The 16,886-nt window shown below is 41.8% G+C and overlaps 3 protein-coding genes across 3 annotated transcripts in view; all 3 read left to right on the top strand.

Moving 5' to 3' along the window:
* LOC118412935 overlaps window positions 1-78 on the top strand; it is a 3,077-nt gene extending 2,999 nt beyond the window's left edge. The window contains exon 5 of the mRNA XM_035815994.1: window positions 71-78. Within this exon, the coding sequence (XP_035671887.1) occupies window positions 71-78 (8 nt within the window). The remainder of the gene's footprint in view (window positions 1-70) is intronic.
* A 271-nt stretch (window positions 79-349) lies between these two features.
* LOC118414676 (calumenin-like) lies at window positions 350-3,566 on the top strand. Its single transcript, XM_035818874.1, has 4 exons — window positions 350-509; window positions 1,211-1,271; window positions 1,742-1,905; window positions 3,128-3,566. The coding sequence occupies exons 1-4, from the start codon at window positions 381-383 to the stop codon at window positions 3,224-3,226; spliced, it is 453 nt and encodes a 150-aa protein (XP_035674767.1). The 5' UTR covers window positions 350-380; the 3' UTR covers window positions 3,227-3,566.
* Window positions 3,567-7,026: 3,460 nt separating this feature from the next.
* On the top strand, window positions 7,027-12,919 carry LOC118414659 (calumenin-A-like). Its single transcript, XM_035818853.1, has 6 exons — window positions 7,027-7,133; window positions 7,749-7,821; window positions 8,853-9,007; window positions 10,153-10,213; window positions 11,510-11,694; window positions 12,094-12,919. The coding sequence occupies exons 1-6, from the start codon at window positions 7,035-7,037 to the stop codon at window positions 12,190-12,192; spliced, it is 672 nt and encodes a 223-aa protein (XP_035674746.1). The 5' UTR covers window positions 7,027-7,034; the 3' UTR covers window positions 12,193-12,919.
* Window positions 12,920-16,886: the final 3,967 nt, after the last annotated feature.

Here is a 16,886-nt window from a genome sequence, read left to right as displayed (position 1 = left end):
ATCGGTAGTTTACCTTTACCTCTTGTTTGTATGTTGTATGCGGCGCTGTGGAAAAAGTTACTTCCCGCAGTGTACTGACACATTGTCTTCGTCTGTCCAAAAACTTCGGATCCGATATCATTTCAACTCTGAAGTGTAGTGTTGTATGGAGTTTAGTAGGTAATCACCTTTGGTGCTTATTTCTATCAGAATGTATAAGCAAAGACTGTACTTTTCAATATCATCCAATAAATAGCCTTTTGAATTTGACATATCCCAATTGCATAACATCGTCATGTACGCGTTAAACTGTAAGATAGCCCACTGTTGAGCAACGAAATTATCATTCATCCAAACCCCAAACAGCCCCGGATCCCGCGCACCTGGAGAGAGTAGAGAGGATGAAGCAAGAGGAGAGGAGGCGATTCGCAGCGAGCGATAAGGACCAAGATGGCGGGCTGGATAAGGAGGAGTTTAGGGCCTTCCTGTACCCCAGGGAGCACGATCACATGCACGACCACCTGCTGCAGGTAATGTGATACATTAATAACAAGAAATGCTTTTTGAAAAGGCTGGCAACCTAGCCTGAAATAATTGTGAGAATGAAATAGTGGGAGGTATTGAATGACTAGACACATAAGGAAAAGGTCACGATTTTCCCTGTCAACGTCTGCTTGGAGAGTAAGCCCCACCTACCCCTCTGAGCGTAAGTTGTGCTGCTATGGAAACGTCATAATTATTCTTCCTTCTCTTTTGTTACAAGACAACTAATAGCCACAGTATTGTCCTAGCTGGAATCACGCTATGTTTGATGGGTGAAAAAGCGCCCTCAAGTGATCCATTGCTTATCCACAGTATGTCCGCCCGGAAGGGTCCCATGAATGCAGGCGGCCTATCTAATAGTGGGCATATAGCAACGCAGCCGATGCAAAAAACCTTTCCGTATCCGCCACGATAATTTATTTCTTTATCTTCTATATGTTATACGTTTATGTACCTCACAAAAGTCGCAGCAAAGCGTCATGACCGAAGCATTCATGTTTTAAAGCACGGCTTGAATAATCAACACGGTACAGGAAACAGAAATACGAGACTACGAATCGATTGAGACCCAGTGACCATATACGAGCTCGTGACTTATGAAGTATTTACAGATCACTGGTTTAAGTAGTTGTCGGTAACTGAGGCCTGATTTGAACAATTCCAACCTTCAATGTTCTGTCTTGTTCAGGAAACGTTGGAAGGCATGGACACGGATGGGGATGGGGCCCTTACCTACGACGAGTTTACAGGCAAGAGTCTTCATTCACTTCATGATATTATATATATGTGTGTGTTTAAGGTAATGTATAAGATTTATACATGATACGATGGTATTATCTGATATATTACAAGATCATTGACGTATGATAAGAAAAGTGGAAGGAGTGGAAGACACTGAAACAAGAAAGTGCTATAGAAAGTCAAATCAAATATAACGTAAGTTGGAAACAATAAGAAGCAAAGATCCGACCCAAAAATGATAATCTTCGGTGAAGATCAACAGATATTTGTTTACAGATGTAAAGCCTCCTTCACCGGCCTCCCTGGGGGCCTTTGCGTAGGTTGTTAGTGGGCCGGGGTGGGTGGGAGTTTGTGGGTGGGTGTCTCGGTTCGGGTCTCGGTCGATTCGCGATTGTTCCTAAAAATTGCAAATCGACTTACGCCAAGACCCCCAGAAAGACCGGTGAAGGAGGCTAAAAGATGTCCATGATTTCTCCAGGCGGTCCGCACGGGATGAAGCCCGGGTCCGAGGCTAGACAACTGTTTCAGAAGTCAGACGAGGACGGGAACGACCTGCTGAGCCGAGATGAGCTGAAGCACTACGTCCTGGCGTCGGTGCTTGGGGACGAGGACAGCATCGTCAGCACGTTGGACAGGAACAAGGTGTGTGTGTGTGTATGTGTGTGTGTATGTGTGTGTGTGTGTGTGTGTGTGTGTGTGAGTGTGTGTGACAGTGTGTGTGTGTGTGTGTGCGTGTGTGTGTGAATATGTGTGTGTGCGTGTGTGTGTGTGTGTGTGTGTGAGTGTGTGTGTGTGACAGTGTGTGTGTGTGTGTGTGCGTGTGTGTGTGAATATGTGTGTGTGTGTGAATATGTGTGTGTGTGTGTGTGTGTATGTGTGTGTGTATGTGTGTGTGTGTGTGAGTGTGTGTGTGTGTGTGTGTGAGTGTGTGTGTGTGACAGTGGTTGTGCGTGTGTGTGTGAGTTTGTGTGTGTGTGTGAGTTTGTGTGTGTGTGTGTGTGTGTGTGTGTGTGTGTGAGTGTGTGTGTGTGTGTGTGTGTGTGTGAGAGTGAGTGTGTGTGTGAGTGTGTGTGTGTGACAGTGTGTGTGTGTGTGTGACAGTGTGTGTGTGTGTGTGAGTGTGTGTGTGAGTTTGTGTGTGTGTGTGAGTTTGTGTGTGTGTGTGTGTGTGTGTATGTGTGTGTGTGAGTTTGTGTGTGTGTGTGTGTGTGTGAGTGTGTGTGTATGACAGCATCGTCAGAACGTTGGACAGGAACAAGGTACGGGTGTTGTTTATAGAAGCTTGCTTAGGCCGGTACTGCCAACAAACTTCAGCTAATCTCTAAAATCTAAAAAAAGTCGGAAAAATTTGCCATGTTTTCGGGGCCATATGACTTGTTACCCTCCGTCGATCTCTGTAGCTCTTCACCACCAAACCCAAACGGGCTGGTTGGGCGGATCTCTGTCCGATCGACAACAACTAAAATCATTATTTTGAATTCCATTCATTTCTCTGTCGCTGCTGTTTTGATGTTAGACCGTGTCCTTCTGGTTAAGATATGCTCGAATGTAACTTTGCCCTTGCTAATATTTTGGCTTCCTCCCTACGGTCTTGCCTATATTAGGTAATTAGAAAAACAGATTTTAATGAGGTACATAATGTAGTACTATTACATTATGACAATTAAGACAGTTTAGTCATCAGCTTTATGTAATTGTAATTACCAAGTAAAAGTTTTACTTAGATCTTTGAATATCACCTATATCTCTTCAAAATACATAATATGATAGTTTCCATCAACAAAAATTTAGAAAACAAAATTCCCAAACGATTGAAGCTATTTACGGACTAACCTGTATCACGTGCATGTTTGTGTCATTTTAGGACGGGAAACTGAGCAGGTCAGAGGTCGCGGCTCACCCGGATGTGCTCACACCGCTGTTATACAAAGGTCACGGCGACGTCGTGCATGACGAGTTCTGACCCGGAATTGATTGTAGAGGACAACGAAGCTGCATGACAACTTCATCACTAATTCCTGAGAGGAACTCTAGTCATAGTGATACTTTTTTTACGTTTTTAACCGAGCCATTTTTTAGTTTTTTCTAACTTCTTAGATTGGAAATATATGTATTCAATTTAATTTCTTTTTAGATTTTAATGTCATCTCTTAGAATCTAGGTTACTTCTTTAGAATAAGCTTTAAGATTCTAAGTCACAGATGCGCCAAAAAGTAGTTACTCAAACAACTGGATATGGTTTTGGACGTATCTAAGTCATACAATTTTGTAGGCTTGAAATAATTTATCTCATTTTGTTGAAATACTGTAGCCTTTGGCAGCTCTTTTAGCTTTATGATATACTTTTTGCACGAGGTTTTAACAGAATTTTATAAGGTTTTACATACATTAGCGTATTTTTTAAGTTTCTCAATTATAGATTTTTATACCGAGTGAAAGGTGTATGTAGCCCAAATTATAGGGTTGCTTTTGGAATTGAAAAAGAGCAATCGAATATACATCACATCATAAGTTTTCAGTTGACTGTCTGGAACTACTTTTTAAAAAGTTTTTTAGTGTCAATAAAACTACTGTATACCCACGCAAAGTTTGTTTGTTTGAACCTTTATCTATTCATGAGAAGTCAACATATCATGTGAACTTCTTACAGTGTTTAGGCCCCCATTCCACTAGACGATGATCGACCTTAACTTAATCTGCTGAAACCTTTATTATGTGGGCGAAGCCACACATTTAGTATTCTCTACAGATATTCCACCCGACCAATCAAAACTCAGAAAAAATGGAACCTGTAGCATGCAGTCCACGTTTCCAGCTTTTTGATTGGCTAACATTCTGACTGTCTGGTGCATACGTCAGGGGTAAACCTATCAACGCACAGGTCACAAAATGGCACTCGGCAGCGCAGTATCACAAAAAGTAGTTGAAAATGCAGCAAGTTCAGAGCATCTAATCGGCTAAATAACAACATAAAAATGCCCCACAAAAAATTATTCTAGTATTCTGTCCAAGTTTTAGTGAAATACCTTCGATTATAAGCAATACATTTGTATACCTGTTAAAACGTGCGCTCGTAACATGTTGTAGCACTGGCTCAGTGGGATTATTCACGCGTGGTGAACCAACGCTCCGGGATTGAATCTGTGGACAATGTTTTTTAATTTTTTTTTCTTTTTGCTGCATTTTCGCGAAAATGTGCCTTTCTTGTTGCTTCTTTTCCTGCGATTTTTGCTTTCTTTTCCCTTCGCCCACATCCTGCATTTTTTTTAAAAAATGTTGCCTTTCTAGTTTCATATTAGGAATATCAAATGAAATGTAGAACTATATGATAACAACAAAACACACATAACGTATCTTTTTTACCTCCAAATTCATTGAACGCCATTATAAGTTACTCTCCAAGCAGAAGTTAGTTTCCTTTTTTTTAACGTATTTTTTCAGTCGTTTTCATCGGCCTTTCTATTTTGTATTGTATCTCGTATTGTCCAAACCTATCCGGAGCCTAACCTCTACTTAATCTTAAGTCAGTTGGTCGTGGGGTGGTCCCGACGTGGTCGCAGTGAAGTCGCAACAAAGTCGCCCCTTGTTTTAACATCACTTTCTACTCATTTTATCATCACCACAGGATCCTTTGTATGTATTCTTTGTTTGTCTTTGTTTGAAAATAATAATAATATAAATAAAAATAGTAATAATAATAAAAGTTGCCCCTTATAGACTGAAGTGTAACCGGTTTTCCTTCACCCTGGCCAATTACTCCCGACATGCTCCGCCGCACACCCACCCAATCGTGACGTCAGATGCCCGTGACGTCAGATGCCCATGACGTCAGACTTACCGCACATGACAGCTGAGCTGACACCTACATGTATCCACGTGTACTTGCAAACGGTTGCCACGTTTCACATGATTGTATGTCTTCTCCAACCTGTATATAAAACATTTCCTCGGCCAAGCAGATTGCCAAGACGGGGTTTGCTTTGTCAGACAGATCCTATTCCTTGATCACTGAAAGTCTGTAGCCTGTACCCGCAGCCAGCACGGAGGGCGCCATGGATTTACGGCAGTGTTACCTGTTGGCCGCTGTGGTAGTCTTTGCTACTTCATTGGAGGCTGGTCACAAGGCTACTAGTGATGAGGTGGGTACCTGCAGGATGGAAGTAGGTGTAGGAAACTGTGATTTGAGCCGTATCTGGTGTAGGTATTCGTAAATACATAAGATAAAGAACCATTATCATATCAAGTTAAAACAAAGTTCGAATTAAAGGATTTTCTGTCACTGACTGAACTGAAATTTGAAGCGATTAAGCAAATACATAGAAATAATATTAAGTTATATAAGTAAGAATAATGTATCAATGTAGTATATCTCGTATAACGTCAACACGGGCGGAATGCGGTATGTCGGGAGTTTCTTAAGCTTTCTGGAACTTACTGAACTGAAATATAAAGCCGCATACGTCAAGATAAGGTTTGAATAATTTGGTACCAAAACAAAGCGGAGTACGGAAGGATATTTGTGACATGCAAACTTAAAGAATGGGAGGGGGGTCTTCAGTATGTAGAAAATTGTTATAATGACGTACAAAATGGGCACGAACTCATCCGACCGGTGCGTTACAATGTGTAATTATCCGGGTCAAGGCCTGAAGACAAGAACTGTGGGTAGTAGCACAACCAAAACGCGGCATTGTTCAAACTAGTTTTTGTCAATAACAACGAACCAGAAGACAAAGTGATTTTTCTTGCGGCTCCATGGATCTGTCTGGACGTTGAATAGTGCAAGACTTTCTGCTTTTGGTAAATTTCTTCAACTAATCGCTGAGAAGATATTAGGAGACGATAAATCGTTTAGATTCCCAGTAGTAAAAGTTTCTGAGGAGGCAGTTTCACCGCGAATCTAACAGTCTAAAGGTGGGGTCACACATGCGTATATATTCAAGACCGTCTGAGGTGCGTACGAAGCCCTTAGTCTCTACCAGGCTCCACAGGTCGCGGGAAAATAGTACAAATTGGACAAATATAGACGCACAATATGCCAGATGAGTTAGCTGACCGAGAAGCATGGTTAGCGACCCAGCTAACTCGTCCGACATGTTACCTGTTTACGTTTGTCCAATTTGTATTATTTTTACAACGACCTGTGGAGCCTGGTAGAGACTAAGAGCTTCGTACGCACCTCAAACGGACTTGAATATATACGCATGTGTGACCCCACCTTTAGAAAGGTAAGGATTATGGTCAGGGTCCATCTAGACGCGTTTGTTTGTTTGTTTGTTTGCTTGCTTGCTTTTTGTACATACTACAGGTCTCGTCCCGCATGGACGCGGACGGAGATGGTTTTACGCGAGACTTTCTGAGTTTTTTGTGTTTATTTGTTTGTTTGTTCCTAGCAGTTCTGGTCCAATATAGACGCGGACGGAGACGGTTTTGCGACGCGAGACTTTCTGTGTTTGTCTGTTTATTTGTTTGTTTAATTGTTTGTTTAATTGTTTGTTTATTTGTTTGTTTGTTTGTTCCCGGCAGGTCTGATCCCGCATGGACGCGGGCGGAGACGGTTTTGCGACGCGAGACTTTCTCTGCTTGTTATTTTGTTTGTTTAATTGTTTGTTTAATTGTTTGTTTGTTTATTTGTTTGTATGTATGCTCCCGGCAGGTCTGGTCCCGTATGGACGCGGACGGGGACGGTTTGGCGACGCGAGACTTTTCTCTGCTTTTTTACTTGTTTGTTTATTTGTTTGTATGTTTGCTCCCGGCAGGTCTGGTTACGCATGGACGCGGACGGGGACGGTTTGGCAACGCGAGACGAGCTGAAGAGCTTCACGGTCGGGGAGAGGGTCAGAGACCTCCGGAAGGACACCGAGAAGCAGGTCTGGAGTTATGGCTCTTTTCTATGGTCAAACGTCAGGGATTCATTAAGATTACAAATGCATTTAAGTTCGCGGGGATTTAATTTCGCGGTAGCGGGAAAAGGGACTTTTCGCGGTGGATTTAAGTTCGCGGTAATACCATAGACTGCAGTCTAATACCATGATAGAAAAATGTTCGCGGTAGTTTTAAGTTCACGGTGAAGTGGGCACCGCGAAAACCGCGAACATTAATCTACCGCGAACATTAATCCACCGCGAACATTAATCCACCGCGAACATTTCTGCATTTACAGTATTTCCAAAAATGAAGTAATGACTTAAAGCTAAAGGCTACATATCAATTTGGTTCACTACACATCACTACGTTAATGATACAACTGAATATTTTCCACCTATTTCTTGTACAATAGCTGTTTTTGCTCTGTGATCTATTCAGAACCTTATTGGAATTAGTTGAAGAAAGATTACTACAAGATTTACGCAGACTCAGATATGAGGGGTAGTGACAACCTTAAAGATGCTGTGCCCCCAAAAAATGGCAACAAGAAAAAAATCTCCGATTCTAACAGTTGTCACTTATAACCAACTTTTCTGTTCCTTCGTCCTCCCACCCAGTGGAAGTATTACGGGTTAGGTCCGGGCGAGAAGCTGACGTTTGAGCGGTACGCGAAGAAGACTTATCCCAAAGGTGAGTGAGCCGTTCCATCTCGTAGCACCCGTACGCGCGTAGCTAGGTACGTCTATTGCCGTGCAGCCTCCAACAAGCCTTCGTAAGGGCCAATAGCTAAGAGGACAAGCCGCCGTACGTGCAATTTGTCCGTACGTTTTTTTTGGGAGGCCACGTTCGCCACGTATTTCTGAAAACGTTCAGGCTGTACAGGGCATGAGAGTCGCCCGTACTGGCATGTACAGGGATGAATGGCACACAACGTTTTGCCTGCACGTAAAGTTCTACGGAGTGTCTGCGTCGGATTCCCTACGAGTTCGTTCGGAGGCTATACTCACCGCTTACGGATCCAAAAAGATTGCCTACGTATTTGCACGTACGGCGGCTTGTGCTCTTAGCTTATGGCCTGGGGCACAACCCGCCGTACGTGCAATTTGTCCGTACGTTTTTTGTGGAGGCCACGTCCGCCACGTATTCCTGAAAACGTTATGGATGGCTGGATTCAATAGGCATTCGTTAATTTGTTTATCAAAGTTCACCACACAGCAGCTGGATTGGTTGAGAGAACAGGGGCATCGCACGTTTACAGGATGTCACACCAAAATAGAACACGATGACTTCAAGTCCAAATAAAGATAAACATGTATCACCATTAGCATATCAAAGACACACACATCAATAAGCACATTTTAACATAATATTGATAAGGCAGGAATATTGGTTATGATTGGTTATTGATTAGGTATGGTAAAATAAGACCCTACCTTAGGGTCCCCAAACTCACTTCGCAAATTGTTCTACCTATTTTTCAGCCAATGATATTACTGTAATGAAGACTACATGTCATGTCAAATGAGCCTTTTCACTGTACTTGTAAACCGTAGCTTTTCGGTATCATGTTCCATATCATCATTGTGGATTGTGAATATCTACAATACATGTTATCAGTTTTACAAAAGTAAACGTACCATCGTTATATGCTGAAATATGTACAGAGAGCCGACACTCAACGTAGTAAATTCATTATCATTATTATACTACTACACATACAGAGGAAAAGTTCGGACATTCCTCAAAGACGAAGGAGCAGGAGAGAAGAAGGTTTCACGTCAGCGACGCGAACAACGATGGCGCGCTGGACAAGGAAGAGTTCATGGCCTTCGAGTACGCGGAGGAGTATCCACACATGCACGATATCGTTATGCTGGTAACCTGATACTTCTGTATCTGTATCTATCTGTATCTATATAGCCGGTATAACCGCCGTTCGGCGTAACACACCAGCTTCGCAGGCACGCGGCGCAGCAGCAGCTGGTTTAATTACACCAAACGATTCGTTACACCTGACTTTTGCACATCTATCTGCAAGCGTTCATTCCATTCATACGTTCATACTTCATTCCAGCCCCACATGCACGATATCGTTATACTGGTAACCTGATACTTCATATCACCCCACATGCACGATATCGTTATGCTGGTAACCTGATACTTCATATCACCCCACATGCACGATATAGTTATACTGGTAACCTGATACTTCATATCACCCCCACATGCACGATATCGTTATACTGGTAACCTTATACTTCATATCACCCCCACATGCACGATATCGTTATGCTGGTAACCTGATACTTCATATCACCCCCACATGTACGATATCGTTATACTGGTGACCTGATACTTCATATCACCCCACATGTACGATATCGTTATACTGGTAACCTGATACTTCATATCACCCCACATGCACGATATCGTTATACTGGTGACCTGATAATTCATATCACCCCCACATGCATGATATAGTTATACTGGTAACCTGATACTTCATATCACCCCACATGTACGATATCGTTATGCTGGTAACCTGATACTTCATATCACCCCACATGTACGATATCGTTATACTGGTACCTTGATACTTCATATCACCCCCACATGCACGATATCGTTATACTGGTTACCTGATACTTCATATCACCCCCACATGTACGATATCGTTATACTGGTGACCTGATAATTCATATCACCCCCACATGCATGATATAGTTATACTGGTAACCTGATACTTCATATCACCCCACATGTACGATATCGTTATGCTGGTAACCTGATACTTCATATCACCCCCACATGCATGATATAGTTATACTGGTAACCTTACACTTCGTATCACCTCACATGCACGATATTGCCATTGACATTGTACTTAATTAGCGAATTGAAATGAAATGAATAACCATTCCAACTCATTCAAACAATGAAAATGGACTTTGAACATAGAACATAACTAATCTATGGCAGTTTGAGGGTCGGTTTTTAGTTCCTCCTTTTTGCTGTTTTCAGGAAACCATGGAAGACATGGACAAGAATGGCGACGGGGTTCTTAACTTTGCGGAATTCACAGGTAAACATATTAACTCATTACTTCTGTCAAACGTGTCATGAAGCTGGAAGATGCTAAAACGATAAAACTTAAACAAAATAATAAACCTTTTACTATATCTTAGTATACCGGATACCGGTATATGTGCTAAAAATACGGATACAGGTGCAGATGCTAACGAAATGTGGATACAGGCGCAGATGCTAAAGAGAACCGGATACAGATGTAGATGCTAAATAGATGTAGATAGCGATGCCGATGCTATATCAATCCGGATACAATGTAGATAGTTAAAGAGATCAATTCAAATGATATTAAATATAACAGGTTGCAGATGCTAAAAAGAAACGAATACAACGTTGAAGATTATATGATGATGCTTAAAAGACCAGGATACAGGTTTTAAGGATCCAGATCCAGCTGTTGATGTTTTTTTTTAGATGACGAGGAGGGAATGGAGGAGGGTCCTGAGGCTGAGAAAACCTTTAAGGAGTAGATGATAAAGGATTCAGATACAGGTGTTGATGTTTTGTTCAGATGACGAGGAGGGAATGGAGGAGGGTCCTGAGGCTGAGAAAACCTTTACAGGTGTTGATGTTTTCTTCAGATGACGAGGAGGGAATGGAGGAGGGTCCTGAGGCTGAGAATACCTTTAAGGAGTAGATGATAAAGGATTCAGATACAGGTGTTGATGTTTTTTTCAGATGACGAGGAGGGAATGGAGGAGGGTCCTGAGGCTGAGAAAACCTTTAAGGAGTAGATGATAAAGGATTCAGATACAGGTGTTGATGTTTTCTTCAGATGACGAGGAGGGAATGGAGGAGGGTCCTGAGGCTGAGAAAACCTTTACAGGTGTTGATGTTTTCTTCAGATGACGAGGAGGGAATGGAGGAGGGTCCTGAGGCTGAGAAAACCTTTACAGGTGTTGATGTTTTCTTCAGATGACGAGGAGGGAATGGAGGAGGGTCCTGAGGCTGAGAAAACCTTTACAGGTGTTGATGTTTTCTTCAGATGACGAGGAGGGAATGGAGGAGGGTCCTGAGGCTGAGAAAACCTTTACAGCTGTTGATGTTTTCTTCAGATGACGAGGAGGGAATGGAGGAGGGTCCTGACGCTGAGAAAACCTTAAGGAGTAGATGATAAAGGATTCAGATACAGCTGTTGATGTTCTCTTCAGATGACGAGGAGGGAATGGAGGAGGGTCCTGAGGCTGAGAAAACCTTTACAGGTGTTGATGTTTTCTTCAGATGACGAGGAGGGAATGGGGGAGGGTCCTGAGGCTGAGAAAACCTTTACAGGTGTTGATGTTTTCTTCAGATGACGAGGAGGGAATGGAGGAGGGTCCTGAGGCTGAGAAAACCTTTAAGCAGTTTGACAAGGACGGAGACGGCCAGCTGAGCCGAGCGGAGGTGAAGCAGTGGATCCTGGGACCGAGCTCTGAAGCCGCTCAGGAGGACGAGGACAGCGTCAGCATCGTGCTGGCGAACATGGACAAGGACAAGGTACGGATGGGTGTTGGAGAGAAAAGCCGTTAACCCTTATACTGCCAGATTTCAGCCCTATAACATGCTATCAGTGCCAGGGTTGGCCTCATACCCCCAAAAAGAAACTAAACAAGGCCGAAGTCGAAGTCCCTAACTTCCAGGGTGAACCTGGACAAGGGCAAGGTGGGGATGGGTAATAAGAAAAGCTGGTAACATTTTTTTATTACCTTTACCAAGAAGGTTTTGTTTTTGTCAGCATTCGTGTGAATTGTATAATATACTTTGTCTGATCATTGCCTCTTCCCACATGACCTCAATGAAAAGTGGCCTGCAGGCCGATTTGTGTTTTCATGCATAACAATGGTTCAAACAAATCAACAAACAAACATTTACCATGATATCTGCCTACCATTTCAGGACGGGAAGCTGAGTAGGGAGGAGATAGCGGCGGACTCGAAGATGATAGAGGACCAGCTGATGTACGAGGAGGAGGAATATACTCACGACGAGTTCTGACAGTAACGATAAAAGTAGTCCATAGACAGTAACGACAGTAGTCCACAGACAGTAACGACAGTAGTCCACAGACAGTAACGACAGTAGTCCACAGACAGTAACGCCATTCCACAGACAGTAACGGCAGTAGTCCACAGACAGTAACGGCAGTAGTCCACAGACAGTAACGGCAGTAGTCCACAGACAGTAACGGCAGTAGTCCACAGACAGTAACGATAGTAGTCCACAGACAGTAACGACAGAAGTCCACAGACAGTAACGACAGTAGTCCACATACAGTAACGCCATTCCACAGACAGTAACGGCAGTAGTCCACAGACAGTAACGGCAGTAGTCCACAGACAGTAACGACAGTAGTCCACAGACAGTAACGGCAGTAGTCCACAGACAGTAACGACAGTAGTCCACAGACAGTAACGATAGTAGTCCACAGACAGTAACGATAGTAGTCCACAGACAGTAACGACAGTAGTCCACAGACAGTAACGACAGTAGTCCACAGACAGTAACGACAGTAGTCCACAGACAGTAACGACAGTAGTCCACGGATACATTCAAACATATTTATGTCGATTATAAGACAAGATATCATTCATGAGAACGAAGGAATTAACTCCACAATGTTTAGACGTTAGATATCATACATTGTAATGTAATGGGCGGTTGTTAATTTTATATACCTATAATTGAAGTTATGCATAGGTGAAGATGCTACTTTTATATATCGATAGTTATATTTCAGCCATACCATAGGTATGGTGAAATATATTGTATTCGTAATGTTTCTTTCTCCTGTCAAATCTTCAGAACACGGTATCTCCGTTGTTCCTCAACCGAATGACTTAAAATTTGGCACAAGGGTAGAGTGGGCCAATACCCTCGGGCGTTTTTTTTCATTTTTTCCATATCTGTCTCTTAAATGATTTTATTAAGGTTTTTTGGTCATCTTAAGACCAAAACTGTATATTTGGGCCCCCTGTACCCTGGTATTATAACCGAATGAGCTGAAATTTGGCACAGATGTGCCTTGATAAGTCCCCCATATAGATTCAATATCAGTTTTGGTGTACAGTACAACAAAATGCTTATTTTTGCGATTTTTTGACCAATTTTTGACCAAAGAAGGACACTTTTGGCCCCTGTACCCTGGTATTACAACCAAATGAGCTGAAATTTGACAGAGATGTGCCTTGATAATGCCCCCATATAAATTTGAGAACACTTTTGGTGTACAGTACAACAAAATGCTTATTTTTGCGATTTTTTGACCAATTTTTGACCAAAAAAGGACACTTTTGGCTCCTGTACCTTGGTATTGCAACCGAATGAGCTGAAATTTGACACAGATGTGCCTTGATAATCCCTTCATATAAATTCAATAACACTTTTGGTGTAGAGTGCAACAAAATGCTTATTTTTGCGATTTTTGGCCAATTTTTGACCAAAAAAGGACACTTTTGGCTCCTGTACCCTGGTATTACAATTAAATGACCTGAAATTTGGTATAGATAGGCATTAGATACTTGGTAACAAGATTCAAGTAAAATTTTGACATAAACAACTTTAAAATGATTAATTTTGGCACTTTTCTGAGGGGAAATTTGTTTTCTTTTGGCCTCCTGACGTGACCTTCCGTGACCCCGCACAGAGCCACACCTGTGCGCGTCAGCCGGAGAGTTAATTGAATCAAAGACCTAGCCAATCAGCGAAGAGGAGGCCAAAGGCTAATTAATATTCATAAGCGGGGCCTCATGATCCCGTATATAGCAGTGTTCCCGCCAGGGGGAGCAAAGCCCGCCTAAGGCTCTCGCATTTTAGACTATTCAGAAGGCTTTATATTGTATCAGTTCTTAGGGGCATATCTATGATAATCGCAGCAGTCACTTAACTTCTCTTCAGGAGTTTAGCGTAACACTGTTTCAGGTCAAACCGTCAAAGGCAACTAAAAACAAACTTTAACGTTACTGAGTTCAACAGTACTTATAACTTGTTATCCGAAGTTGAAACGCTAGCGATGGTATTTTCGCTGCGCTGTTAGCTCCGTGCGACTGTTGTTGACGGTCTTATAACGGTATATTTTGCACCCCTGTACCCTGGTATGAGTAACATTTGGTATAGATAGGCATAATATAGTTGGTAAAATGATCCAAGTAAAATTTTTGGCATAAAGTACTGTAAAAGGCTTAATTACAGCACTTTTTTTAGGGAAATTGGTTTTCTTTCGTTCTCCATGCCGTGACCTTTCGGACGTTCACCCCACAGAGCCGACATCTGCACCTGCGTCTAGCCGGCAGGAAGAGTTAATTCAATTAATGGTTCAGCCAATCAGCGAAGAGGAAAGCGAAGGCTAATTAATATTCATAAGCGGGACCACACAATACGTTAACTTGAAGACTCAGGCCGTACAGACTTCTCGCCAGGATTTTTTCAAAGCGTCGGACAGGGGTCCGGGGGCCGCCGAATGTCCCTGGCGGGGTCCAGGGGCAGGGCCACTGTGGGGGGGACCCAGGTGGGCGAAGCCCCCCCCGGAAGCTCTTGCATTTTAGGCTATTGAGAAGGCTTCTTTTATCAGTTTTTTTAGGGCCATATCTACGATAATCGTAGCAGTCACTTACTTCTCTTCAGCAGTTTGACTTTAAAATATTTCGGGTCAAAGCTTCAAAGACAACTAAAACATCATAAACAACAAACTTTACTTAGCTCAACAGTATACAAAAATATTGTACGGGTTGCCATCCTTAGTTGAAGCGCTTATTTATAGCGCTAGTATCTTCGCTGCGCCGTTAGCCACCGTGCGACTTTTGTTGACGGTCTGATATCCCTACGTCGCCGCCTCGCTGATATTCCCACGGACATGTTTCAAAAAAAATACCCAGCAAAAAACGCTGTTCTGCGTCAAATTCTATTCTATAAAACTCAGTGTTACAGTCTAAATATTTTGTAGAAGCACCGCTGTAGGAAAGAAGGTCCAAGCAATGTAAAACATCACGTAGCATGAAGTTCGCTGTCAACTGGCACACAGCACATGACTGTTTGAAACTCTAAGTCTAATCAACAGCCGTGTTTGATTGATAGCCGGCGGTCCTATGATGAAGTCGGCGAAAGGTGCGTTAGTTAGAAAATCTGCGTTTAGTTTTGATACGTAATTATAAGTTAGACAGTGGCGAGAATGATTATTTTCTCATCAATATTTCTCTTCAGAATTATTTGAACTTAATTGTACATCTAAACAATTGGCTTACCTGTGCAATGTTTATATGATTAATGATCAGTGTACTGAAATCATGTGTAACGTATGGCTCCTAGTCAATAGATCAGCATTTTCTCTATAGTGACCACCTGTCTATAGTGGCCACATTTCCTAGTGCTGTTGTTGTTTGGCATAAACTTTGAACATTTAAATTGTAAGTAACTTTAAACTGCCAGAGTTTCAGCCCAATAAAACACTCTCAGCGCCAGGGTATGAACAGACTGACCAGACAGACGAAAATAAATCCTCGAACAAGGTTCAATCGTATCTTCCGGGTCTGGCAGGAAGTTGTTAAACTAAAATAAGAATAGGCTCGATGGTTGATTGCATACAAAGTAAAACAGTTTAACAGTTTTACAGCTTGAAGAAAACAAACGCTCCTACAGTACCTGCACCTGCTTGATAATTATTAAATCGTATGCCCTACTTGAATAAAAAAAGTTCATTGCAATAATAAATGTACCCACATCACAAGGAGCTTATACTTTTTTAAACTTACACCTAGTTATCGTACTGAAAATTGTTAATGACATTACATGAAGTCATTCAACAATTTTCAGTCATGATGAAAATTTTCTGAATGGAAGGTGTGATTATTGTCATTTTCTGAAAAATAGAAGCAAGCTCTGTTTTTACCTGGAGTCAATTCACAATACCAGTCCACATTGGGGGATAATGTATTGTTAAGAGGATGTTCCATTTTTGCGCAGGGGTGATTTGGAACAGTCCAATGTTGCGTGGGAAGGGGTATGGCTGAAATATGCTGTATTTGCTCTTAAGCAAATGTCGGCCTTTCTAGTTGTACCTTGTCATTTTGTTGCAACATGAAATCCATTGCTTATCAACATTTTACGTCGTTTACATTGAGCCTTTTTCATGGTAACATTTTTCACTTAACTCCAAATATTACAATTGTCAAGGTGAAAATATTTTAAGGCTTATGAAGCAATGGTTTAACCTTATCATTTTGAATTTTACATTTATAAAGGTAACGTTACAATTACATTTTTCTAAGAAGACAAGAATCGATTCTTATAATTTCATATACGGTTTACGAAAGTGTTAAGAGAAAAGTATTATCTTTGCACATAAGTTTTTCTGCAATTTAAATTCGCAAATAAAGACCGATGACTCATACATATAAGAGATGCATTTTGTCGCAACTTGAGATTAAACGAACCATGAAACGGATTGTGAGAGTCTGTTGATTTTTTAATGGATACATTAATTCACTTTGTCCATGTCTGCAGTTGCATAAGCCCCGTTTTCCCCTTTCGTTGTTTTCTATTTTTGACCGTCTAGAATGTCTCATGGCTGATTAAAGGCTTAGAAAAAAGACCATTTTATCCGAAAATGGTAGTTCTAATTAGTCATAATTGGCAAGAAAAATTAGTTACAAATTTGACATTTCATGGCAACGTCAGTATGGTGTTATGTATATATA

Source organism: Branchiostoma floridae, chromosome 4 (assembly GCF_000003815.2).
Source record: "Branchiostoma floridae strain S238N-H82 chromosome 4, Bfl_VNyyK, whole genome shotgun sequence".
In the NCBI taxonomy this organism is placed as follows: Eukaryota; Metazoa; Chordata; class Leptocardii; order Amphioxiformes; family Branchiostomatidae; genus Branchiostoma; species Branchiostoma floridae.
The sequence above is the reverse complement of the archived record's forward strand: the minus strand, read 5'-3'. Positions and strand labels throughout refer to the sequence as shown.

Bases quoted from the DNA above. Each gene is read 5' to 3' on its own strand.
- LOC118414676 (XM_035818874.1), top strand. From the start codon at position 381: ATGAAGCAAGAGGAGAGGAGGCGATTCGCAGCGAGCGATAAGGACCAA. The intron at 510-1,210 runs GTAATGTGATAC...TGTCTTGTTCAG, and splicing joins TGCACGACCACCTGCTGCAG to GAAACGTTGGAAGGCATGGA. The intron at 1,906-3,127 runs GTGTGTGTGTGT...GTGTCATTTTAG, and splicing joins GCACGTTGGACAGGAACAAG to GACGGGAAACTGAGCAGGTC.
- LOC118414659 (XM_035818853.1), top strand. From the start codon at position 7,035: ATGGACGCGGACGGGGACGGTTTGGCAACGCGAGACGAGCTGAAGAGC. The intron at 7,822-8,852 runs GTGAGTGAGCCG...CTACACATACAG, and splicing joins GAAGAAGACTTATCCCAAAG to AGGAAAAGTTCGGACATTCC. The intron at 11,695-12,093 runs GTACGGATGGGT...CTACCATTTCAG, and splicing joins CGAACATGGACAAGGACAAG to GACGGGAAGCTGAGTAGGGA.